Source organism: Bombus vancouverensis, chromosome 7, assembly GCF_051014615.1.
Source record: "Bombus vancouverensis nearcticus chromosome 7, iyBomVanc1_principal, whole genome shotgun sequence".
Taxonomy (NCBI): Eukaryota; Metazoa; Arthropoda; class Insecta; order Hymenoptera; family Apidae; genus Bombus; species Bombus vancouverensis.
In genome coordinates this window covers 17,831,157-17,857,753 of record NC_134917.1, presented here as the reverse complement: position 1 = coordinate 17,857,753, position 26,597 = coordinate 17,831,157, and the positions used below count along the sequence as shown (strand labels likewise).

Genomic DNA, 26,597 nt, shown 5'->3' with positions numbered 1-26,597 from the left:
ATGGTTACAGGGCAAGTGACGGGAAACAGTTTGCAGTAAGCAGTACGAAAAGGTGTATTATAAAAAGCTGATTACATGTAAAACATAGTAGTTCATTGTACAATAGATCGTCAAAGAAACCAACTTTCGAAAGCGCATATCTTCCTTTGGTACGCATAAGGAAGGTGCTTGTTCTTTCTTTTTCTTAGGAATATGAGATGAATTAACGTTAGTCCTTCAAATTGATTAAGGTACTTCACTTTTTATTCTGTCGATAATTGATTGTAATCTGAAAGCTTCGAAGAGAAGCACTCTCCTGTAAGGTGTCATTTCATCGTCAGACTCAGTCCACGTTCCAGATACAGCACTGTCCGATTCTTTCTCGACTGAAAATTCAAAACTTATTGTTGCTTCCTGCGCAAAAATTTCTTCCTCCGGATTGCTCCATACAATAACCTGTTCACACGTATTATCTTTCTTTTTACTTTTTGATCTCTTAACTAGTTCCGGTCTTTTTGTTTTATAGAATTTACAGATTAATATATAATATGAAAAATCGAAAGGCATCTTCTTGTTATTTGCCTTTTTTATATCGGACATTAAATTTTCCAAAAGTGGCACGGATATCTGTGCTGGAATATTAACAAATCTTTCGTTGATCAATAAACCTAATACTTCCGTCTCGTCTTCGAGAAGATTTTTTATCATAGTATCTACTGTGTCCGTCGCATGTTCCTTTGCCATTTGCGTCAGTAATTCTCTGAGTTGTTGTATACAAGGATAATTCTGAAATAAACCAATTTGCGCATCACCGGATGACTTTTGTACTAATTAAATGACATTATATACAATATATTTACCTGTTTAGAAGATAAATTAATTACTGTAGTAATACCAAACACGTCGTTGACATCGTTATCTTCGTCGTCCGATTCATCTAAATCCGCCGATTGCTTGACAACCGAACCTACGTAGTTTTCGCGGATTATTAAATCTGCCAGACCACCTAAATCAACATGAGCTTTCAAAAACAATTGTTGTAATAAGGTCTTAATGCCATGATAATCTGGATCCACTGGATATCTTCCTTCAAAGTCTACTTGAATTTCCATTCCCTAAATATAAAAAAGAATTTTATACTTTAACGTTTATTTATATTTAATATTTTGTATTATGACATATTAATTGTGAAATATGAAATTTAAAAAATATACTTAACTTAATTACAGAATACAAATCGAAATAAATTCACATTTTCTTTGATTATAAATAAATTTTATCACAAATTAAAGATGTCTTTGTCATTAACCCCTTAATCTGCGAGGTCGTGTTAGAGACGTTGTACGACGATCGGGCCGAATATAAACAACACGTGTGAGGGACGTGGTACGTCGATAGGGCCAAACATCAACAAGACGCGTGAGAGACATGGTACGTCGATGTTATTGATTTATTATTTACTTCAAGGTAATAAACCTTTTTTGTTCGATGATCAATCGGTAGCAATTATTTATCAATTATCTTGCAAAATAAAATTAGTTGTACCTTACACATGATTTGCACGATTTCGAGCGCTCAGCCAAACTGTCAAATGGCTTGACCTGAGACCGACCATGTCGTTGCTTATGACACGCGCTATTGGAACATAAATCGTAAGACAAGGGGTTAATAACTTACAACACTGTATTTGCTTAACAATGCTCTCATGGAATTGGCACTTTGTTGGTTATGACAGTTGTACGAATGATTTCCACAATTGCTAAAGATTATACGCGTACTTAATTATTATGTTTCATTTTCGATGAATGTCAATTGTCTCGAAGACAGCTTTCAAATAAATGTGAATCAACGACCGCGTGCTCGAAAGTAGGGTTAAGGCCGACTAATCACATTTTATACTGATTTTTTTCACTCAAATTCCTTACCTCTTCTTCCAATGGTTCCTTCTCGTCATTCTCACTACTTGACGAACTTTGATCATCGTCCCTGGAAAGTGGGAAAAGTCGCTGGTCACGTTTTTTGGTTGGAGCAGCCATTGTCACGGACTAAGGAGCGGTTCTGCCGTTCTGCTGGGCACCACGTGATATATATATCGTAGTATCAACGCAATTGTTTTTAATTTTCAAGAATGCTAAGATCGATAATTATTTGTTCAAGTACGATATTAGTACTTATACTTTTTAATAAAGAAACAACCATAAATATTTCTTTTTATTTTTTAACAAATATAAGTTAGGTATTCGATTTTTACATAATGGATGTATATACAATCATTTCAAATATAAAACGGTAAAAGTATTTGTTTAGTATCTAGCAAGAATTACAATATTAATCGCATAAAATAATTATATCGCATTTAAGTCTTAATTAGTTCAAATTTCAATTACTTCAAACGTTCGTCGACAGATGTCGCCAAATACATACTTTTGTCGTCGCGCGGCTCCGGTGATCAGTTACAGCTCATTTAGCGCGCGAGTATGTTGTATGCAGTGTAGTGTCAATTTTACAAGACTTTGTTGCACAAAAAAGGAAATGTCTTCGAGGCGAGAAAGAAGGTGAGCGAATTCGACGAACCGTGTTATTTATGGCAAAAAGACGCGAATTAAGTTAACAAACAAAAAGCAAAAGGATGTGTTTCGCGACTATACCGAAGGTCGTAAATTTCGTATCCACCGCTGTGGAAAGTGTCGTCATTCGTCATGCGCTTGAAACGTACCGCGCAAGCGAACTGTTTTTTTAAATAAAAACTTTGCTATTTAGCTACTCGTTGCCCCGAAATGTAATCATTAGAAAGGACAATGCGCGTAACGCTACTTGAGAAAGTTACCTTGGATTCGGTACTCGTTCGATAGGTTTCGATATAACGGGAGGGAAAAATTTGAACTTCGAATCACATACTCGTGTGCAGTGAGGCGAAGACGCGTCCGTTGTCGGCACTGCGAGCCAAAATTCGATTAAAGTTCTCGCGCATGGGCCGAAGGAAATCCTGTTTTCTCAAATTTCCCGGAGTCTGTCAGGTGGCACCACGGCGTTCACCGGTCCGGGTACATCGCATCGAACAATACGGAGCAGTGCGATCGCTTTTTTAGGTTATAAAAACACGTAGCCTCATAACGTATATCCCCGAGTTATGGAGTAAAATATTCGCGCAAAAAGCAGAGCCGACGGTGGCCCTCTTTTGTCGTGCTCCCCCGTGAATATTTCGTGAGTGCTTTGAGCTGTGGCGGGCGGTGAGATGGCTGTCTCTCTTTCTCTCTTCTAGTACCTGTATTTCTATATATCTATCTCTGTTTCTTTCTCTTTATCTGGTGTTTTTATAGATGTTCGGCTGAATAGATGTTCTCGAACAGTGTACCACGTACATCCCCCCTTCGCGATTCTACCTCGTGATACGCATACAACGTGTATATATCGTGTATCGATGTACACAATGCTGCCGATGCATTAAGGATTAGTTCGATTATCAGCTACGTAACCGGAAGTAAATAGTTTCAGCGAACTTTTACGCGACCCGAAGGAACTACGAACCTTGTCTTACACTCCATCTTAACGTCTAATGTTTCCTTTTATGTTTTCTATTGATTTTCATTCGTAACGAAATAGTATCTTTTTTTTTTAAATAACGAATAAAACATCGATTAGCTCTCTTTTCGTAAAAAAGAAGACACATAGGGAAGAACGAATAATTTAATAATTAATTTCGTACGAATTACATTTCGATATACGCGACTAAAAATTTGCTTCGAATAGTCGATCGCATCTCGGAACAACAACATATGTTTCGGGTAATTTTTTCACGATTATGTTTAACGTAAGCTATAGGTTTCAAAGGCAGTAAATAACGGTACTATCCGCGAAAGACGCGTAAAGTAAAGAATCTGCCAACTAAGGAAAACGTCTGCCTTTCCTTCTCTCGTAAGTCTCGTTGAAACTATTTAACAAGCTGAAATCGAGCTACTCCTGGCCACCGAGCCACTCTCTATATGGCATATACACACATACGTGTACACGACTGCAATGTTTTTCATTTTTTGGCTGCTCGGTGTCTTTTCTTTAGCGCTGTTCCATAGCATATAGCTGTCTCACCTGCCTTGATCTGTACCATCTGTGCGTTTCGTTTTTATCCTATGCTTCCTCTCGCGAGACGCGTCCCAACGGAAGTTTCTCGACTACCGGAAACCACGTCGTTTCTTTACATTTTCCTCGTCGATGCGGTCGATCGTCGAATCGTTTCGTCGTGACGTTACACGATGAGATACGAGACGATGGAAGAAAGACCGTATCGAAAGTGAACTGTTCCAGGTATACGCGCGATGTGGACGCGAGATCTCGTCGAACGGAGGCGATCGAACGCGATTGCCGATTAATTGCGCCGTCCCTTCCCTGTTGCCTAATTCGATAGCCTACTACTGATAACACGCAAACCACCGTGGCTCGTTTGATCGCGGACACGAGAGAGAGAGCGAGCACGCGTTTCACGGTTAACAGGCACAGGCCATGGATGATGTTACAATTTTGGATCTCGTTAGCTTCGGGGGATTTGGTTTATTGATTTCTCCTCGCCGTTTTCTTCTAGACGGCCTTCGAGGTGACGCGTCTATCCAACTTTGTCCTTGTTCAAACGTTCGTTACGAGACGAGCGTTCGTTTCGCTGGAAATTTCAAAGACGCGGTATTAATCGGGGAATTTGGAAAATTTGGATAATAAATACGTACGTATTTGGACAATAAATAAGTAAATACGTATACGAACTCGTCAAATGTTTCCTTAAGCGTAATGTCCGTATTTCGCTTTGGCTATTTTGCAAATTATTTTCGAAATCGAGTTGTACGAGTACCGCGTTATACGGAGTCCTAGCGTAATCGTTTATTGATTTTATGCGATTTGGAATTTCGTGTTGCCCTAGACCGTTCCATACTATTGCGCTGTTTGTCGCGTCAGTCTGTACGAAGCAATTTCGGATGTTTTCCTTCAAACATGTATATTTCAGCACGGTACATCGTACACACGTAGATCGTGTTTTTATTCGTTGAAAGGTTTGTCGTATCGCTCGTACTACGACAACAAATATTAATTATCATCGAACGAATAGAAACGATCGCATATCGGTATCGGGAACAAAGTGATCGCGTCTGTTAAACGTAGGGAGTAGTTGGTGCGATTTGGACGCAAGGCGTTCCTCTTTTTTCGCCGGTGGTGGGAATTACAGAGCGAAACGAACGAAATTAAGCCATATGGTTATATCGCAGGGGTGTGCTCGGCCCGATGCGCGGCGCAACTGGTTGATTTATCGGTGCTTTCGCGTAGCGAAAACTAGCAAGAAGGCCGAATTGAATTACGCTGCGTGCACAAATTGCTTTATTCAAATGCAATTTAAGGGTGGCGCGTCTTTCGCAGACTGCAAAGGAGAGTTTAAAGAGGCTGTTGCGTTAGGTATCCTTCTCACATACTGTACATCGTTCTATTTATCGATCTGCTCCTATATTTCTGTCCTCCATTTTTTCAACAACCATCTTCGACGATAATTTTCGGTCGGCCAAATTATTTCTCCGATTCTGCACGCAGTAACGCGAACTCGAATTCTGAATTTCTGAAAAGAAATCGCGTCGGTTCACGATCGAACCACGTTTTACGTAACGCGCGACGTAAATTTGCAGAAAATGAGGCTGGGTTAATCAACTTTGGTCGACGCTACGTCAAAGCGTTTGAGGTCCTTTCCTGCTTGACCTTTCGAAACGGCAACGTAGGTGGACATTAACGTCGTATCTTGGCTCGACGTACTCCCGACGTCGACGTTTCTTCCTGCTGCTCTTCTTCCCCTTTCGATGGCGAGAATGCTCGAAGCTGATTACATTGCAGCTCGTCGAAAGTTCAGAAAACGTCGGAATATCGGACGCGCCTGGGTCAAGCTTTTTCCTTCTATCGAGCGGAATTTTTCTGCCATTGGAACAAGCTGTTCGTCGAGGCGATACGTATAAATTCGATCGAACGTTTTCCATCGTTGCCTCGGGTTGCGCGAATCGCCAGAGATTTATCATCCTCGTTTCTGACCCTTGGTCGAAGCCAAACGGTTAAGAAACCAGCCTAACAAGCATCGAGTCGCTACGTTTTCCTCGCCAAACAATTGCGAGTGGTTCTCTTTCCAAATTTCGTCGTTTCGAACTGTTCAAAGATCCGGACGATAATTACGATTCGGTTGCGACGCGAAACCGTGATTCTCTACTTTTCTGTTTCATTTCCAAATGCCTGGCAAATTCTTTTAATTTTATTCTATTTCTACGCCGTTTCAATTTGGACGATCTCGAAGAAAGCGAAGCGGCCAAAGCAAACAGTATCTTTGACTTTGAACACGCGCACGATATCATTGAGAATATCAAGCCAACCAAAATACCTTCAGTTACGTTTCTATGCTGCCTATAGGGAAGATTCGCATGATAAAAGCTTCTCAGAGTAACTAAGATTCTTAGGATTCAACGGGAAATGAAAGATGCTGCCTCTCGAATATCGTGCGTCTTTTCTCCGAATCTCGCTGTCAACTACTTAGCGATATTATTCACTTACATCGTCGTGCAAAGTTTGTTTATTCGTCGCGGCGCCGATTATTCGAGCAACGATTTAGCGCAGCCATTCGAAGTCGTCTGGAATAATCGTCTATCCGCGGTGGATAAAGACAGTTGTCCTTAAATTTCTCATTCGCGTAAAGAATAACGAAGAAGCGAATAGCGTATAGAAGAGGATAGCGGATGATTAATTGTACGTTAGAGTTCTCCTTTATCCGATTTCTAAAGCTTTCGCGGCGGATTGCTAATATTATGTTACGTCGGTTGGCGCGGTGACGTAGCAGGATCTTTATCTGCTCCGGTCCGGTTTTTCCGGTTTCACCCTCGCGGCTTAAACGTCGTTTCCGGTTGCATCGTCGCCAGTCGGTTCGACCGGCCTTCGAATTTAAGTCGACTCGGCGCATTATTATTCATGAAGCGTTGCCAGTGAGCGCGAGTAAGAAGAGCAAACACGAACGTTTCGAATGTATTTCCGGGTGCGATAAGAAAAGAAGAATGGAAGAGAATAGAAGAGAATAGAAGAGAATAGAAGAGAATAGAAGAGAAGAGAGCCACGGTGATATTTACGATGAAAATTACGACGGCATCGTGTTGCACGATCGTTGGTCGTTATATCGGAGCCGCGACGAAAATCGTTAATCAAACTGTTCTCGAAATGGAACGACCGGGTCTAATAACTCGCTCGCAAGACAGAATAGGCTGCACGGTGAATGGAAGTAAGGCGTCGTATTACGGCAATGTTCCGAAAGAGAAATCTTCCTTATAACGTTGGATTGTTATGCGAGGAAGGCTCGAGCTGTATAATGCCATTGTATCGTCAGGATAATAGGGCTATTAAATTTGCTATGTGAATATCGTCGAACGATAAAAATATCCGCGATCGCTTATTAAAGTTCTCTCGTTCGTTCAGCCTATGCTGTATGTTCGTTCGCGTATCGTGGAAGGAATTCTTCCTTCCAAATGTTCGCCCATAGGAAGAGGAACGAAACGGAAAGAGAAAAAGCTTTCTAGCGAATAGTTAACAAGACGGAAAGACAAGGTTACTCGTTGGACAAAGTCGATCGTTAGGATTATTCCGACGACCGAACAGCGTGGTTGGTCGTGTTCGAACGACGACGAAAGAGTATAGCAGCACCATTGCCGATACACCGGAACTAATTTGATAGCGTTTTGGGTCAGCCAGGGTCGTACGGGAAAGGAAAGAGCCCCTGAAGGTTGCGTCCTACTTCCAACGTCGCGATGCTTGGGTGGGAGTGCAACAGAAAGCAAACGGGTAGGATAAGGACTGGGTGGATCTAGGGGTGGGAGAGGGAAAAAACTCTACCGCGAGAGAAAACCGAATCAATAAACCTACGATCTCGCCTCCAGCCTGCTGCCTCCTGCCTTGCACCTACTTATGTAACTAGGCGAGCAGTTACGACCCTTCGAACTGCATGCTTGCATTAATGGGCCGACCAAGTACCGCGAATTACCTTGCCGTTCGGATAATTAATTAGCCACAGCGATCTTTTCACTTCGGACGTTGATGCGACGATAAATAACCGAACGATTCTCGCCTCTCTGTCATCGTTATCTATACATATTTCTATATATTTCTTCCGCTTCTTCGTGAGTTCGTAACGTCCGATCGACGTTCCCAAGCTGCTTGCCGAGGAATTTTTATTTTCGTAGAAAGATAGATTTCGATTTTCAGCTTTTCGGGAATTTGGCAGGAAATTTTACATAGATTCGAGATAGAATCGACGAAGGTACAAAGTTTCGCGATCAAAGTAGGCGGATTTAAATCGACGATCGATTTCGTATCGCTGCCCCTAACGTCGGATGGGGTGCGTTTAGCCTGTGGCTGCGATCGAATTATATGGCGCTCGCTATCTCGAATGTTTGACGAGTGACAATTAGGGGAATATATCTTTAGAAAAGTAGATCTTATCGTGGCAATGATCGAACACGTATAATTGCGTTTCTTGGTGCGCAAGGCAACGGTCGGAACATTCGGAATTTATTGGAAAATTCGATCGACGCTATTCGACGCCGACGTGACTTCATTTTCTGGCCAACGGTTGACAGAGTATAATTCTCGCAGAGAGATAGACACCGTGGCAATTGTTACTCGTCTTTGTTTCTCCAGACATTGTTCTCTCATTACGACAGGATGTCACGAGGTTTCAATTTCCGCGGTACATTTAAATCCTTCTACTTCTCCCGATAGCTTGTTAGCTTTAGTTCTCGCCCGCGGCTCCGGCAATTACCCGACCGGTTCGCCTCGAATTATTTTCTAACGATAAGACAAATCCCTAATAAATACCTAACAGAGATCGTTCTAAACCACGTCAATCGGCATAACGCGACGATAAATTTTGTTTTCAAATAAAGAGAGAACGACTATGAAAAGAGGGACGTACGAGAAGTAAAGGAAATTCGTTTCTATCGTGCATCTATCGTACCTTTATTTTATTTTTTATTTTCAATAAATAAAAAATGGTTTTGCAAAATTGTCCGGACATCTTAATTGCGAGAAGAACGCGCTCATTTATGATAAACCGAGAGAAAAGAAAAGGGAACGGAATACAAGGCCGTGGCACAATGCTGTCTGCCTTGAATTTTGATTGGAATGCCCATTGTCTTCCATTTAATTATCTGTTTAATGCTGACCGTCGTCTCTTCCGCTCGTCCTTCGTACGTACATGTTCCGTTTGCGTGTCCTACGTATGTACGAATTCGCGTTTGCCGATATAATTAACGACTCGCAATTAAGACCAACGAATAGAATCGATGGGAATAGAATAGAATCGGGAAATAATGGGGATAACGACGACGAAACGAAAAACTGTGAAAAAATATTTGGACGATACAAAAATTGCCGCGCGCTAATTTCGACGTTTAAAGATCGTTTCTTGTTTTAATTGGGAGAAAATAGCATCTACACGCGCGTATGCGAAGAGACGCGGATACGAGATAACGATCTCTTGGAAAAAGAATTTCTTTCGTAGAAAATTTGCATGTTTGACGGGCACCATGGAGGATTCGAAAGAGCCTGTACTTTACTTTCGTTTTCGACGAGATAAAATATTTGGTCAGTTACATTGTCTACGGTCTGTTACACAAATACAGTGGTCACGTGGCACGCGGCGAGCTTCAAACGTTGTTTGCGAAGGGAAGATATTAAACTTCCAACATGACGCACGGCCTCGGACTCGGAGCGTAACTCCGGAAAGGAACTCGGGAAAGGAATGCGGGTATCGAGTTTCAGCTCCTTTGTGTACAAAGAAACCCTTCGACAACTTCGTTCCAAGCGTTTCGTTACTTATTGCTCGAATAATTTAAAGCAGTAACGAATCTTCATCGTCTGCTCGCGCGCTTCATTTTCCAAACTCTTCGTTCACCCGTTAAATTTTCATCGTACCGTTTAGCGATATAGTCGCCATGCCTGGAAAGAAAGGCGCCCTTCTCGGTGCGGATCGCGACCGATTTCGCGTCTCCATAGAGCTTCGCCGACATAAAAGCCGCCTCATTTCCTCTCGCAACGAGAGAGAGAGAGAGAGAAAAAAAGGAGAAACAAAGAATGAAAAAACGAAGTAAAATATCATTTTCGAATGGTTCTTTCGCGCGAGCGGTTGGGAAATCGCGCGGCCAAACTCCAGATATACGTATACGCGAGGTTTGGTGGTGGTCGTCGACGTGATCGAAGGGAGCGAGAGGAAAAAAGGACCGAGGCAGAAGTAAATAAGACAAAGGTTGGAGAAGGGACGGTAGACCGATGGAGGGATGGAAAGCAGCCAGGGGATGGTACGTGGTTGCGTGTGTGCGACGATGGCAGCTTTTCAAGGAAGCGACGTGTGTGCGAGAAACGCGAGAGCTCGTGCGCCGGCTGGCTACGGACAAAAGCGTGGCTCGAGCTTTTTTTAATCGCGTCTCTCTTACACCTGCTCTCGTTCGACCTGCCTGCCTTGGCTGGCGACACCTTCCACGTGGCCCCATTATCTCTTCCTCTTTCTCTTCTTTCCCTTCTTTTCGTCCATCCTGAATCGGCTCGGTTTTATCGGAGTATCGCTCGACTTACCCCCAAGGACGCGCGGCCGTATCGTCGTCCACGAAACCAGGCTGGTTTTACGGATTCTCGATCGGGAAGAGAACTCCCCGTCGTCGGTTCGGAGAGGGGTGGACGATGACGCGTGAATCGCAGAGATAGAATTTTATTTTCCATAGGCGCCGCGCTATTTATGCCTCGTACGCCTGGAAACGGGCCTCGATACCGTGATATATTCGCGCGTGAGTGGCCGAAAGCCTGTGGCGAATTTGCCGGTGACGCGGCGTCGTACCGCGTGTCCTTCGATTTTCATCCCTATCGTTCCGTTATCGCGACCACCGCTCTTCGAGACAACGACTTTCGCCAGTTTATCTTGCCCCCGTGAATTTCCCCACGTTTCCTCTTCGTTTCCATACATTGGCCGTTGCAAGCTTGGAAAACCATCGCTGGTTGGAAATTATTTTTTTTCTATCTCTCGCGGAGAAGTGTCGAGGAACTTTCGAGTAGCCTCGATTCGCGCGTTGCTGTTCACGTGGAACTACCAAAAGTCTTGGACGATTCGTCGCGCAACATCGTCGTTTCTAAAGTTTTAAATCGTTTTCGTTAACCGGGAAAAAGGTTCAAGCCTCGCCAGGAGTTCTTCCTTCCACGAGGCAAGCGTATCCTCGAGAGGAATGGCGCGGCTCGAGCGAGTAATTTGAAATTCAGCTTCGTCCTTTCTTACGTCGCACGAACGAGCTTGCCTCCTCTGTCGCAGCGAAGCAAAGTCACGCAAACGAGTTTAGAACGAGAAGAAAGGAGGAAAAATAGGCAGTAGATACGTTATTATGTTTCTTCGGAACCGATACAGACAACGGCGAGACGATGATGCGATTTCCCCTTGACGGGAACGAATTTACGAAACGTTGCGTGGTCGGCTGTGGGAATCGAGAAGCTGCTTATTTATCGATGCACGATCGGTCCTGTGACAATTTCCCGCGCAAAAGTTGTCGCGATTCCATTATGACGATATTATGTGGAGGAACGCGAAACGTTTGAAAATCGAATGCAAAGGAAAAGGCGATTAATTGGAAGAGAAAAACTTGGCAAGAAGTAAATCCGTTTTTTCTTCGTATCGGAATGAAATTATTCGATAGGATACATCTATACCGTTAGGAAATTCGGAAACTATTTGCCAACGATCCTAAACATCTTTTCTTTGAAGCAGCGACGTTCGTGCTTTCATTAGTACGGTCGTAATCGTTGAACACACGACGAAACAAAAAGCGCTCGTAATTTCGACTCGCTTCTCCAAAATCCTGGATACTCGATAGCATCCTGGCAGCGGATTCAGCCAGCGCAATGGCTGCGTCCTTTTGGCGCGCGCTCGATTCGAGTAGTCAAAGTGCAAAAGCTCAAAAAGGACGCCTCGCTGCGTGAAGCTTCGGGAAACTCGGACTTTGAGTCTCTCTCTCTCTCTCTTTCTCTTTTTGAAAGTACGCATTCACGTAGGCAGGTACTCGCGTGGAGGAAGAGCAGAGAGGAAGAGAAAGAGGAGAGAGCTTTGAAAGCTGTCGCAGGAACGAATCGGACGGGCGAGCTGTTGAAACGCGGGCGTAGAGGATGTACGGTAATAGATTGTACAACCGGGCGATTCTGCATGAAAAAATAAACCACGAGTGTCGGATAAAAGTTTTACGCGCGAGTCATCGTTTTCGAGAAAATCGACTTTGATGGTACGAGGGTGCGTACTCGCGTTCGCTCCGCGTAATAGTGGAATTTTTACGTCTACGTGAGATTTAAAGGTACAAAATGCCGTGTAAACGCGTATAAATTATTTCATCGGATGCATACAAATTTGCATAAACATTCGCCGTCTATTCGCAATGGTTTTTCGCGAGTTGCGTGTTTCGAAAAAAAAAAGATTGTAACGTTTGCAAAACGATGCAAAGTTTGCTGCATTTTGATCTTTTTCTCCTCGCGGTGAACCGTCCAAGTCGATCGTTTATTTCGAAACACCCTGTACAAGTTAGCGAGTCGAGAAAGAGGTAGCACATTTCTCATTGAAATACCGTCATATTTCCGCGTTGCCAATGCGTTTCGCGCACACAGCTGACTAAGACGTACGAGCGAGCCGAGTTCGATCTCGCTAAGAGCGAATCACGCGCCGCGCTTTCTGTGAGTCGAATTGGAAATAATGCGAGAATCGAAAGCCATCGCTACCCTCTCTCCGACGGATCGTTTTATCGATAGATCTTAACATTCTCGCCGCTGACAAATTACGTTGCGTTTGCCTGTCTCTCCGTACGAAACCGCCTCTACATATTTCGAGTATTTCTTTTTAAGTAAGTTTTTCCTTCGGATTCGCGTCGAGTCTCTTGTAAAATTTCACGATCGTACGGACTTCGTGCCGTTTACCTCGTATCAATTTTATTTCAAATTCCCCGCACGCTCGACGTACGTAGGATCGCGTTAAGGCATCGTTCGATCGGAAGCGATCTAGGAGCGGATTAATCCGACGATGGGATTTCGAAACGCGGCCGATCTCCTTTTCCGCGTGTATATTCCGAAATGAAATTAAACCGTTCGATTCGGTGTCAATCAAAGTGGATCCACTCGGATGATATTTGACGGTTGCCGTGAAAATACGCATCGACGAGTCCTTCTAGAAATTACGTTACGCCCTTATTACCTGTCATTGTTCGATAACGATATATATTTAATTAAATCGGACCCGGCCGATTGAAAGCAGACGGGACGTGCTAGATTTTAACGAACCTGTCAACGTCGTCGTTCCCCTGATGCGGCCACTCGATATTCGTTTCTGTCCGACGGAATGCTCAATCGAAGTTATTGTCTCGTTGTGCTTTCCCAAACAGGCAAATGCGCCCCGTTACGCGTGATTATCGATCTTTGTCTGATCGACGAGGGAAACGAACAAGTTCGATTTCTTAAGAAACGAAATTTACTTTTCCGCGATATAGGCAAAAAAATCAGAACGATAGATTTAAATTCGTCGTAACCAATCGTCGCGCTAGATTATCAACAGAATCGATCAGTTTTACGCGCTACCTTCTGTTTGTCGCGTAGAGTACCGTCGATTAATCCGACGTCCGCGAGTGCACGTCGTAACCGATTCCTCGGCGGATGATAAAAAAAGAGGGAAAAGCAAAAAGGGGAAAAATGGTTGCGATCGAAAATGATCGTAGAGTCGCGTTAAAAGCAACGATTTCATCGACCACGGCAGCCGCGCGTTACGGACGCGCTCAAAGCTCGCACGAACGACCGGCGAAAGCTGGCTATAGCGTGCCGCGTGGTCGTGCAAAACGTATCGTCGGAGATGGCCGGAACTGCAACAACGAAACGACGAAACAGCGATCCGCTTGTTACATCCTGGAATGTTTTCAATTAACCGGTAGACGATCGTCGATCGACTCGTAATTTACCAGCTGATGAGCATATTGCACAGAGTTATCCGAGCGTAAAGAAAAACCGAGACTTCTCGACTTAAGCACGCCTCGAATAACGAGTTCGGGCAATGATCGAATCCTTTCACCGTTGTTTTAGTTCGACCGCGAATCCACTAATTCTGAACGAACGTTTCGCTTGTGCCCGACCAAGAATCACCGGCATCGAGAGCGAAAATTCACGATTTCGGCAGAGGCGGTACAGAAAAGAAGGAGATAAAAACATAGAAGAATTTGGTTGAAAAGGAAAGTTGCCGATGAATAGGTTTGAAGCGATCGAAAGGGCTATCGGTCGCGCGTGTACGAACTTTACTCGAAACATTCGGAATCGAGCAACTTTACTTTACGTCGATTATCTCTTTATTTATGTTCCAATTTGGTTTTATTCTATTTTCTACCGTACCGCGCTCCGTTCTCTCGCTCGTTATTTTTTTCATATTTACTTCATTTCATATTTCTATCATTAGTCCTTGTTACTGCCTTAAACGAATCGCAATTATTACCCTGCCATTGTCTCGACTTTGTTTCGCCTTGCCCGTTCGCGCGTCCTCCTCTCCTATTTAATTTCCCTCTCGCTTCCTCTATTTTCATTCCACGAGCAAACCAACACGGTCGGGGAGACAGATAAAGCCGTTGAGCTGATTTCGAATTCTTTGCCGCGACAACGAAATCGTATTACATTCATTAAAGGCTGTGAGCCGGCTAAGAACACAAAACACTGGCGAGGGTAGCGGGTGAAAGAGGGGGCGGGACAGAGGGATCGGTGTATAAGCGCGATACGTATCGAGGAGCGAGACGACGAGGAGAGCCGAGTCGACTCTAACGTGTCAGTGGAACAGCGAACCTTCTAACCGCGGTTCGTTACAAGAAGACACGACCCGCAGCTGCAATTGCATCCCCTTCTGCCTGACTTTTCCTCCTGACACCGCGGCGAGATCCTCGGCGTGCCTGCGGTCCGTTTCTCCTGGTCTAGATTTCGTCTACGTCTGTCTCTAGCGATGGCGTCGATATTTCGGGGCTGGTATTTCCGACTTGCCCTTTGTCGTATCTTGACGGAAGCGTTGCGCGTAGGTTTCACGTAGGACGATCTGCAGTCCTTCGAACGAACTTTGACCTATCGCCAAACGAACGTAGGTGTCGAATATTCGTAACGTTATGACGTACGTAGGAGCGGCATCGTTCGTCACAGTTACAACGTTTGCCAAATCGTGCGAGATGCGAGCTCAGTTGCGATCCGATAGTACGTGCGAGCAGCCAACGGACCGACTATACGGTATTTCCTACTACGTCGGCACTAACGAGCGAACATTCCGCTTTCGCGCTTGCCTTCGTCCTTTTTATTTCGTCCCAGAGAATCTGAAACGACCTTGGGCGCTTGCTCGCGATCGTTCGCTCGTCTGGCGTTCTCCAGCGCAACCCTCGTCCCTTCCCGGTATCGCGACTCTCTTACGCCGTTTGGCCGCGTTACGATCCTTCAGATCGAAGGGAACCGATCGCTATAACGATCGACAACGTCTTGGAATCGGTATCGATAAGTCGACGCGAGTGTATCGGTCCCATCGCTAGCGGCGGTCGTAGCCGTGTTAGACTAGAGCTCTTTAGGTATCCAGGGTGGGGTGAGATTGGGCGCAGAACCAGCGTGGGTAATGGTGACTACGTTGGCTGGTAGGTTCCGCGGGGTTAGCAGGGCCGAGAGGAAGGCGGCGGTGGGGTGGACTCGGGTGGCATGGCGCGGGGGTGCACCGCAAGCTCGAAAGTTGGGAAAAAGCCAAGGAAGGGGTTGTGCTTCGAACGGAGGTCCGTCCGAGGGCGCAAGCTCGAGGTCGTCCCCGTATCCTCCCACTCTGGCACGCGATAGGTGGAGCCTCCCTGGCCGCCAATACATGTCCTGGACCCGTGTACGCTACGTGCGTAACCCCAGTCAGTCCTTCCACGTCCGAAAACGCGCGCTCTACGCACCCGGTGCGAGTGAGCTTAGCGCGGGCTCTCCCTGCTCTCTCTGCCGCGCTGCGCTGCGCCCAGCGTATCCGATCAGGTTAGCCCTTTTCGCGATACCTGCACCAGAACGTTCGTGCTCGAGCGCTTTCAGATATTTGCTAAATCGCAATTCCACGATTCGATCGTTCGTCCCTCGGTATCGTTGTCACGCCGCTGTTCCGCCGACGTGATAGCTCGTTGTCACAGATTGTCAGCCGGGAGGGAGATGCCGGTGAATCTGTTTTGGAATCTGTTTCGACCGTGACGATTCGTCCAGCCTCTTCGTCTTGACTCTGGTGATATTTTCCGAGTTGCTCGTCGTAACGATTCTGGCGGGTTCTGCGTGGATTTTCTAGCGCAAGGCGCCACCGCCGCTACGCCAGTTCGTTCGTCTCGAAAAACAAAGCTCGTCGTATCGTAACGCGTATCGGTTTTTTGCGAACGTCTATTAAAGAATAACAAGCACGCTGCTTGGTAAGCTGCAGCGATTTACGATTTCTACGAGCAACGATCGGAAGCGCTGGAATTTCGGGTTCAGTGCCAAAACCGCGAAAGTGCCAGCTTGTTAACGCGGAAGGGAAAGTTTCAGTGTATTTCCAGTGACGTCTTACTTTGAAAGTATTCGTAGATAAAATGGAAAACGGTCGAATAATATTTTGATATATCGTCGTACACGAACGTACACGTAGGACGGATCCTTTCGAATCGATAGATCGAAAAATATCCGCCGAATCGTCGGTGAAATAGCGAGTATTGCGTTTCGAGCAACACGACCGCGAATCGTGCGCCGAATGAAATTTGCTTCTTCGTCCGATGTGAAAACGCCAGTCGATTTTCGTGCGCTCTCGTCCGATACGAAGAGATTACGGCCACCGTGGTATACAATACGGTGGCATAGTGCGTTGTACGATAAATACGTTAATAATAATCAGCTATCGGTAGAAAAATAATGCCGCGGTGAAAGCGTGGAAAACGTAGAGCGTCGACAACGTGGATCGCGCGATTTCATCTTTACCAGCAACTATATCCTTTCGAAAACGTTTTCAAATATTCGTTCTACGACGTACGATCGCGGTAACAACCGCAGGAGAATAAATCGCGATACTATTTCATCAGCGATCGTGTTTAAACGTTCGCGGAAGATGGCGCGTTCGGTTTGACCTAGCACGATACATTTCTACTTTCCATCGGCTCGTATTGCGCGATTGCGAAGGAATGCAATTATCGAAAACATTGCCGAGCAATGTTGCAAGCAAACGTTGCATACACGTTGGAACAACAACGGTGTACGGGCTTGGCGTACCAGTACGTGTGCAGCTTACTTCCTGTCCATCTCTCCTTTGGTATTCGCTAGATGGCCAACGGAGTAATTAAAGATGCAACGTGTGAATGAACTCTGACACGAACACACCGATGGCATTTTAATTGCTCGACGCATCGCATCGCGTATCTTACTCTCTCCTCCCGTTTGCTTCGCCAAGCTACGTTTATCGCATTCGTGTAGTGAAATCTTCCTGATCGATTCATAACTATTTACTGTCGCACCACTTGCAAATAATTCCTACGATCTGAAAATTAAATGGTTACGTGGCCTTTTGTTTGTTTCGCGAGTCCAACGTATCTTTCTACGTATTAATATGATCGATAGAAATTAAGGTAAGCGCAAGAGTAAAAGCGTTTCGCGCATTTTCTTTCGATCGTACGGTAATCATGTTCTCTGTGCATAGAGCGGAATTTGCTCGCTCAAGGAAAGACGTCGCAGCTGTTGCGACAACGCGAAATTCAACGTGAAATCCGTAATTTCTCGCGATTCTATCGAACCATTCGACGGCGAAGAGAAAAACAATAAGAGTTAAAAAGAGAGAATGGTCGGAGCGGGAGTCGGTAGACTCGTTCGGAGGAAAATATTTGTTGGCCGCTGATAGAAAGTACCGGCGCGTTTCGTCCACTCTCTCGAGGTCGTGTAGACTGTACGGCTGTTTTTTTCAAACTCGCCAGCCGGTACGGGAAAGGTGTGCCGGCAGACCGATGGCAAATTTCTGCTCAGTCGACGTTGTCTCGGTCAATAGTCAACACGTTCTACAGGAGTCCGTCGCCTCTCGTTCACTTTTTCACCGAGCTTCTTCCGACCGATCGATTCGAGTGTTGGTACAATTCGTTTTGGTTAGTTTCTTTCGCCAATTACTCGCACGCGGCATTTCACTCGATGTTCGATAGCACTTTTGTCCTCTTTGTCGTTGGTAAGTTGCTCCGTTCGACTCGGTTACTCCGAATCTCGATCGTGAAACGTCGTTTAAACGACGATCGATTATCTTCCTTCGGAATCGTTGAACGAATTTCAAACAACTGTTCTTCGAATTTCATTCTCTCTATTAACGTATCCTGGCGCGGATAGATTCGACGATTCAAGGTTCGTAAATAATCCTGGACGAGTAAGTACGCGAACATAAAGCTGCTTAAAGCCTTTGTCCGAGACACAGTGTCGTTTCATGGTTCCCGCGGCGAAAGGTTCTCAAGGATCTTCAAGCGGCGTGCTCACCGTCCGTTCTAAAAAACAAAGATTTTCTGACCGCGACAGCTCGAAGCACGCGGAAAAAGGGAGAAAAAAGAAGGAAAGAGGGAGAGGGAGGGAGCAAAGAAAAAAAAAATCCCGCCGAGAAAACTCTCGCGAGGATAGTCGAGGCTTCACAGTGTTCCTTTCGAATTTTCAGATCAAAAGTAAGTGCGCGCGTGTGGTTCGTGTGTGTATACATGTGCCATCATCCGCGTGAGCGATAAGCGGGAGAGAAGAGGACTGGGGCCAACAGAAGCCGGAACCGAAAAATGGATGCGACGTCACTGCGACTCATTTCCGGACTGCTTTTGTTCGCCTACACCGCGTCACACTTTAGTAAGTCATTTTGCTTGATAAAACTACTATTTCTTCCTCTGTGTGCATGCGTCTGTCTGTCTGTGTCGCGTAGTTGAATCCTCGCGTCGCGAAACTCGTCAATTTTCGAAAAACACGTCCTTCCTTCACCGATCGCTGTACGTTGCTTCGATCGTTGTATTCCGCGTCCTTAGAATGTCAGAATTATGTTTTAGAGGCTTGCAGATAAGAGGGGGAATTAATGAAAATTGGCCACCCTCTAGTTCATAAGACTCTGGCCTGTTATCAGAGAAAAATTCCACGCGTACACTCGATTAATTAAAAGCGAACATGGCTTAATTCTTCGTGTCCCAAAGAATTTCTGAAGCATAGCCTAGACAAGGTACTCCTATGACAATGTTTAGATCGTACGTCTCGATTATGCTTACAAATACTATCTCCGTGGAATGTTACTATACGCATTTGTGTTTAATAATAATAATAATAATAATAATAATAATAATAATAATAATAATAATAATAATAAGGATGAAAATTTTAATTTCGTTGGTAACCGCTTTAACAGCTCGCCATTTTCCCGGTACAAATACAACCAACTAGAACGGCTGACTACGTAACACGTGTTCATACCGCAGCCACGATATTCGAAACACGAATCACGACGCGTTTGCCTCTCGCTACCCGAGCCCTGTTCGTTTCAAAAAGCATTTCGATGTTTCCAACATCCGTCGATCCAACCGTTTCTGCCAACCTTTCTCCGCCTCTGTTTCGCGTTCCCGCCGCAAATCATCGACGATTGTCGATAGAAAAACCCGTGTGAAATTGTCGTTGATCAACCGATCGCGATATGGAGGCTGGTCGATTAAAATCTTTAGGATTAAAAGAGGACTTAAAGTTAATTGTAGGAACGGGAGTAACGTTCGCTTATCGGACACTAGGATGGTTATGGTAATTTCAAAACTTTGAGCGATTTAGAAGGTAAATTGCTAAGGAAAACGAGGACGTGGCACAGCAGGACCGAGGCAATGCTGGAAAGGCGGCAGCAAATGCGTCGCCGTAATTGCATAATGGACCTGGTGTGTTCGAGTCGAGATACGAAGCCCTGGCCTGGTTTTTACTCGAGGACTTTCACTCCGCATCACTGGCTCTTCTCTCTCTCTCTCTCTTTCTCTCTCTCCATCCTTCCTTGTTTTCGTATTCATCTCCCTCGATACTCCTTCTCTCGTCGTGTTTCTGTTTCTCTCTTCCGTATTTTATCCCACGCGTTTCCTTGTTACTCCATTTTTCGCTCGCCATTTTTCTTCCCTCTCTGTCCGACCGTTTTTATCTTCTCTCGCTGCCATTCTCGGTTCTCTGTTTAGCGACGTATTCGTTATCTTTATTCCTGCTCGTAAATGTGAATTTAATTTCGCACCTCGAATAATCGAGGTACGATAGATTCTGAAATTCCATTACATTCTATAAGAATTTTCTCATTCGCGCGAAACTTTTCTAACTTTTGTAATTTCCGTGTGCTCGCCACGAATCACCATGAACGTCGTAAATAATAGAACCGAAGAGAAGGATCCAGGGAGGACACCCGGTATATAAGGAACAGGCGGGTCTCTCTGTTACTTGGCATTAGTCGGTTTCAAGTACGGAGTATTGTTTCTGGAGATCCCGCCGCTCAAATTGCCAGCATTTAGCGGCTTATCTGGATTATCGTTTCCCCATGCACGGCCGGGAGGCAGCATTTTTCGCGGGGGTAAAAACGCGGGACGGTTCGCGCTTTTCCAAATTCACCGTGTTTTCTCTCACCGGACGATATTCTTTTTCCTTCTTCCTTCCGCCGTCTGGAAAAGGATTAAACGGAGAAGAGGATTAGAGACGTTTTCTTTTTCCTTCTTTTCCCCTCTTATTCGTTTCATTCTTTTCTTTCTCCCTCTCTATTTCCCTTCTCTTTTCTATCTCTCTCTCTCTTCAAGCTCGGTCTCTATAACGGAAATAATTTCAGCGGAGGAGGAAGCGTAAATTCAGTGAGAAAAATTACGCCAGATTTCAAGATAAACTGGAAGCTGGTTTAATGAGTCGCGTTCAACTGGTATAAAAGGCATATATATCGTTTTGCAGCCGTATATCGATTCGCACTGGGATCGTTAATTGATTACAGAGCGCGATATTTGCTCTATTTCTTTGCGTACAGGCACACACGGTTGAACGTTTAACGTTTGACCTACTTCCTACGGATAATTTGAAAGGCTTCTCACGCGTCCCAAGGTCAATCATGCCCTCTCGACAAAATTTTACCTTGGGATTAGAATCCGATCGGATATTTATTCGTCGACGCTCTCTTGGCGGGCTCGCGTGCGTCTTACAACCGCATTTTACACGCTAGATATTTCGCTTGCAAATTGCTTTCCACGAATAACGAAAAGCATCTTCGTAATAATATTTCGTTTGAACGTTAAGAGGCAGCCACTTGCTCTGGAAAAGGAAATATTTTTCTCGAATTTCTGCCTGAAAATTCTCGTTAACGACCAACTAGCTTCGCTCAAAGGCTCTGCTTGCTTTCTTTCTTCGTCATGAACTTACAAGGTGTACCATAAATACGTCGTATACTTTCGCAATGTCTAAAGCGACGCCGCCGTATACGTACGAAGCTTCTAGGTACGTTGCACAGGTATCGAAAATTATTTCTTCGTAACGCTGTGCGCGACGATCTTCCGCTTACGAAATTCGCTACGCGAACGTAACTCGTTACTCGTAGCACGAAAAGTCTGAGAAACATACTCGATTTGCGGGACACCTGGTACGTCGGCATACACGGAGATAGAACAGGGCGCGCTCATGTAGCTTCCAATAAAGCTCCGTTCGAGTGCTCGTTCGGTACTCGACGAATCTTGAATCGGACAATACCCTCGTGGTACGTCCATCTGAAATAACCCATAAGGTCCCTCGAGTGTAGCATCTATATAGGGAGCGGTAATGCGTCGTGGCACGGTTACGAGTATCCGCCGTACAACCAGCGGAGCAACATTTTTTACCTTCTTTGTCAGGGATTACTTCCGGGTCAGCAGCCAGGCTCGATCGTGTCCAATCCACAAGCTTACAGATTACCGGACATACTTGTCACGAGCGTGGTAACGCGATGCGTATCACGTGTAATCCATCGACTTTTCCAGCACGCTTTTACTCACATTTTTCTCCCTTCCGTTTCGTTTTTCTCGTACGGAGTTTAGTCCGCGATAAGACGAGTCGGTAGACACGCGTGCAAGCCCGAATGTCGTATAAAAAATATCGTATATTCCAGCTTCCGTATTTTTCTGTAATTACGTCCGCTGGAAATTTTGTTTTTCGTCACGACAATGCGTTATTTCTCGACTGTGGTCGTGCCACATTCGATATATATTATTTCGACTCGTTGGAAAACGAAATTCAAACGTACTTTCGCGTATTAGGGAGAACAGGTCGGGAGATGTCCAAAGGAACGGGGTTCGGTTCGAAGCAGACGCGAAGACTCGCGGAGATGGAAATCGCGAACGAGAACAGGCATTCATCGGACGTTGCGATTGCGAGGTTACGCGTCCGTTCGTTGCAAAAGTAATCGAGCAATTTTTTCCCTTTTTTTTTTCTTGCTTCCCCGCGGGATTACTTCCGGTTCAACGAGTCCCGCTCAGTCGGGTTCAATCTCCGTACTCTGTGTCAGATTACAGAGTACTCGCCGTAGTAACATCTATAGTAACACGTGTGTAGTATGTAAACTCGTGGTACGCGTGCGCGTTTACGGACCAGTCGCCCATATGCATAAAAGGCGAGTACTGCATACATGTATATCGCTGGAAAATCGGGCGCGTTCGTGTGCGTTCGATGCATATCGCAGACGCACGATCTTTATTCCTTTTCTTCGATCGAGATTGTATCGCGTTTGCGATTCCGTTCGATTCGACGAGTTATTATTCCATACGAAATATTATATGCTCGTGGAATATTTTTAAACGATGCGCGATAACCAGAATGCTACGGAAGAATGATTGATAAAGATTAAATTCGATTTGATATTTAGGGGATGAAATTTATCATTCGTTTATTTAGCATTTAAAATCGAAGGAGTTTTATTTCCATTACGGATACAATCGACACTTATCGATGATAAAAGACGGAATATCGATGTGTCGCGTAATCGCGATACAAGCTACGAAATAATAGAGCGATAATAAAGTAAAAAGAATAGAAATGCACTCTGCTTTCCACTCGATCGCCGGAACGAGAGTGAACCGCAGAGCGCTCTGCACCCTGAAACTTAAGTAGCTCCTACCAGAGTGCACACAGACAGGGTGGGGAGCGTCGTTTCGACGCGGCGCTCAACCACGGCGTCCCCTCCGTGATACTCGACGGTAGTATGAGGGGCGTCGCTCACAATCAGACAGCCGAGTCCCCACCGTGAAGCGTACGAAAGAGCACCCCACCATCGCCACGCCACTATGGAAGTGGAATAGGTCAGCCGGACGTTCTGAATAAACCTTGTAGTTACGATTATTTCTATACATTTTGAAACTTTCGATTCTTCTGCAAGCATTTATCGATAAAGTACCCCAGTATCTACCCCTGTGGAATTATTAAAGAGCAGAGTATACCAAGTACAATATTCTGAGATAACTTTCCATATTTGTTGCTAATAAAATTCTATCGAAATTCCAACGGAAATAGTAGAACGTTAGTTATGGTTTTCTTTTCGCTATTTCTTCGAATTACGAGCTACTTGTTCTAGGCGTTGCTTCTTTATTCGTTCGTATTTACGATCTGTTCGTTTATACCGTACGTTAAAGTTCGTTTCGTTGTAATCGTCCGTGTGCAAGAAACGAATCGGTTTAGCGTGAATGTTCGGCGTGAAAAATTTACGCAGGATGATAATTTCCTGAGTATATCGTATCGAACAAGATTCCTATAATTTTCTGGAACATCGGACGCTTTCAAATTTTCCTTGCACGCGAGCCTGACGCGCATGCATCAACGTAATCGTGCGCTTGTTCCTTCCATAGATGACACAGATGTGTCGTGGAACGCGCCCATTACCGGAGATCGTTATACGCGACTCGTAACGAAATTTCAGTATCGTTTCTTATGTTCCCAATTTTTCGCGCGTTACGAAACGTACTATATAGAGGAATTCTCGCGAATTATCAAATAAAACTGCGATACTCTGTTCCAACACCGAGACTGTTCAAAAATAAATTTCGACGATTTCTATCGGAATTTCTTCCTTGTCTCGGTCTAAATCTGCGTGTACGTTATACGTATTTACGATGCTCGTTCTCGTAATTGCTACTGTACCTTGACATAAATGAATCGTATACCTGGTATTCGATCAGTCGTTGCTACGAGAGTCCTGGAATGCCACGTCGCGTCATTCTCTCGTCCATGATCTGAATTATATAGAAAATTACGGCGCTCTTGGATACGTAATCCCATATAATGCGTCATTAACGGTAAACCCGCGTCTCCAGTTTATTCTTAGCGGTTAAGTTTACACCGTGAATATATCAGTTCGACTAAAGCGTTATTTTAAAATCGACGTATACTTTCATCGAGAGAGTCTCGTAGTAGAATCTTACGGAGAATTGAAATTCCTATCGTCGCCAGTCCCTTAAAAGAAGGATTCGTTCTATGGTTGATAAAGCGGCAAGTGTAGAAAGTTAGCACCGAGCAAGACCGAGCGAACCGACGCATCCCCGTAATTAAAATTCGACGGTAATCGAAGGGAGGCGCGCAATCGAAGATAGAGGATCGCATGTGCACGTGCGACGCAGCGACAGGCTACTCGGAGTAATTGGAGTCGGTAACGGGTGTACATTTAATGCGTGTATAGTATACTTGTTGCTTGTTCGCCAGATGTGTGGCTCCCAACGGAGCCGGTTATACGATGCTTTCGAAACGGCGAGCAAACGGCGACCACCCTCAAAGTTGGCGGTTCGGTGTTAATAGATGTAAACGGCCAATTCGAGACTTTAACTAAAGGGATTTCTCCGAGTCGGCGATATTTGTAATCGATTAACGGGTCTCACTCGTGACCGATGGCGCAATAGCGAGATATCGATCGACGATCGAAGGATGATACATCGAAGTCGTATTCGCAACGAGGTGGTTTTACTCGCGTCGAAACTAGAGCTTTGATTATCTTCTTCGTCTAACTTCTTTCCTGCCGTTTCTCGGCCTCTTTCTACTTTCGATTAGAAAAAGAAAAAATTCGATTCCATCGTTGGATCAGTCTGCCGCATTAACCGGTGGTCCGACATAAAACGTTCGGTTTGCATTGTCAGACAGTACAACCCCTGTACCTTAATCTATCCGCAATCAAATGATCACCCATCTCCCCTGGGGATCCCCTTTTCTTCTTTCGTACTATTTTCTTATCGACTCCTCCGGGGAGAGAATAACCCGGAATCGCATCGTAGCTGGGCCTATCCGACCAGCAAAACGGAATGAAAGGCCGGAGTCAAAGAACGCGGACGTATCAGGGAAACAATTTAACTAATGGAACCGTATTGCCTGTAGAGATCTATGATCGTACACGATGCGCGCACCCCACTCCCTTCTTTACGCGATATTATCCGAATTTTTCACCGGTCGTTCTTGTTATCGGTGGCCGATTCTAATTCCTCGGAATGGTATCGATCGATATCGAGCAACGTCAACTGAAGAGAAAGACGTTGTCTCGCGGAGGTACTGAAATCAACGTCCGTGCCGTTAGTCGGGCCGAATTTTCTCGATCTAACGAAATATTTCGTTCGGTTGCTTTTATCGTATTCGTGTCCTTTACCTGTATGCGTCGATCAAGGCACACATGGATCGCGTTAACTAAGCGGCAACGGCGTATTTCATTGGCTTCGTCTCGTCGACCGTATCGGAGCCGGGTGTAATTTGCACGTCTTGCGGATGCATAATGTGCTATTAGACGAACGGCTGACACGTGCTCTGACACGGAGTCATTATCGACCGTACCGCTGTCTTTCTCGTTACAACACCTCGTGCTTCTATGCCTACGACTCTATAAAGCGAGATACACGCGTGTATTGGAAAACTCATCACCAAACACGCGCTTTCTTTTACCTTTCTTTCGCTTCACGGTCAAATAAAAATAGAACGAAAATCGAACGAAACGCTTTGATCGTCTGCAGCGAGTGTAATCACTCGCCTCTTGGAGCGATCAAATAGAAAGCGGCGGAGATCGTGATCGAAATTGGCATCCAAATATTCCGATATCGATGGCACAGTGATCAAGTCGGCCGAAGGGGACGATATTACAGTGGCGTGTCTCTGGTCCGTGTTTGAGTTCCACTGCGATATGAATGTCTCCCCATGGGGGTGTCGTCGCATATCGATTGGAATGAGGTGCTAGCTACGCGTGCATGTATGTATCTATGTATGCACGTCCCGCTTCCAGCGGCCCTACGTCGTAACACGAATTTCGTGGGAACTGTAGCTTCGAAACGGAGGGAGTCGACCGTGAATCGTCTTCTGACCGATGACACGGTCACCGTCGCTGCTCCGCGATAATGGTGTCAGCCAGGAACATTCGTCGCGTGCACTCGTGTCAGACCGTGTCGGGCGTTCCGAACGCTGATCTCTCAGGTCACGATCGTTAAAATTCGATTTAAGTCGTCTTTGATACGACGCAATAGTAAAATTTATTATCTACTATTTTAGGAAGCGTCTATTTTACGAAATACATTTATCCAACAAGAAGGAACTTTTCGGAACGA

At 45.0% G+C, this 26,597-nt stretch overlaps 2 protein-coding genes across 6 annotated transcripts in view; one reads left to right on the top strand and one right to left on the bottom strand.

Annotated features, from left to right (window-relative positions):
- Positions 1 to 29: 29 nt before the first annotated feature.
- Positions 30 to 2,061, bottom strand: LOC117156225 (protein BCCIP homolog). Of its 2 annotated transcripts, XM_076620270.1 has the most exons (4): positions 1,905 to 2,059; positions 1,525 to 1,614; positions 840 to 1,094; positions 30 to 765 (listed from the first exon to the last, which is right to left on the bottom strand). In XM_076620270.1, exons 2-4 carry the CDS (start codon positions 1,531 to 1,533, stop codon positions 226 to 228), a joined length of 804 nt encoding a protein of 267 aa, XP_076476385.1. In that variant the 5' UTR covers positions 1,534 to 1,614; positions 1,905 to 2,059; the 3' UTR covers positions 30 to 225. The 2 variants fall into 2 exon arrangements, with proteins under 2 accessions (XP_076476385.1, XP_033188964.1); XM_033333073.2 differs by lacking the exon at positions 1,525 to 1,614 and having other exon boundaries at positions 1,905 to 2,061.
- Positions 2,062 to 2,513: 452 nt separating this feature from the next.
- Positions 2,514 to 26,597, top strand: part of LOC117156109 (protein Skeletor, isoforms B/C) — a 53,920-nt gene continuing 29,836 nt past the window's right edge. The window contains exons 1-2 of one of the 4 annotated variants that reach the window (XM_076620177.1): positions 2,514 to 2,534; positions 18,701 to 18,879. In XM_076620177.1, coding sequence (XP_076476292.1) covers positions 18,813 to 18,879 — 67 coding nt within the window. In that variant the 5' untranslated portion in view covers positions 2,514 to 2,534; positions 18,701 to 18,812. Of the gene's footprint in view, positions 2,535 to 18,022; positions 18,230 to 18,700; positions 18,880 to 26,597 lie in introns of those variants that run through there. The other 3 variants (XM_076620178.1, XM_076620176.1, XM_076620175.1) reach the window with 3 other exon arrangements.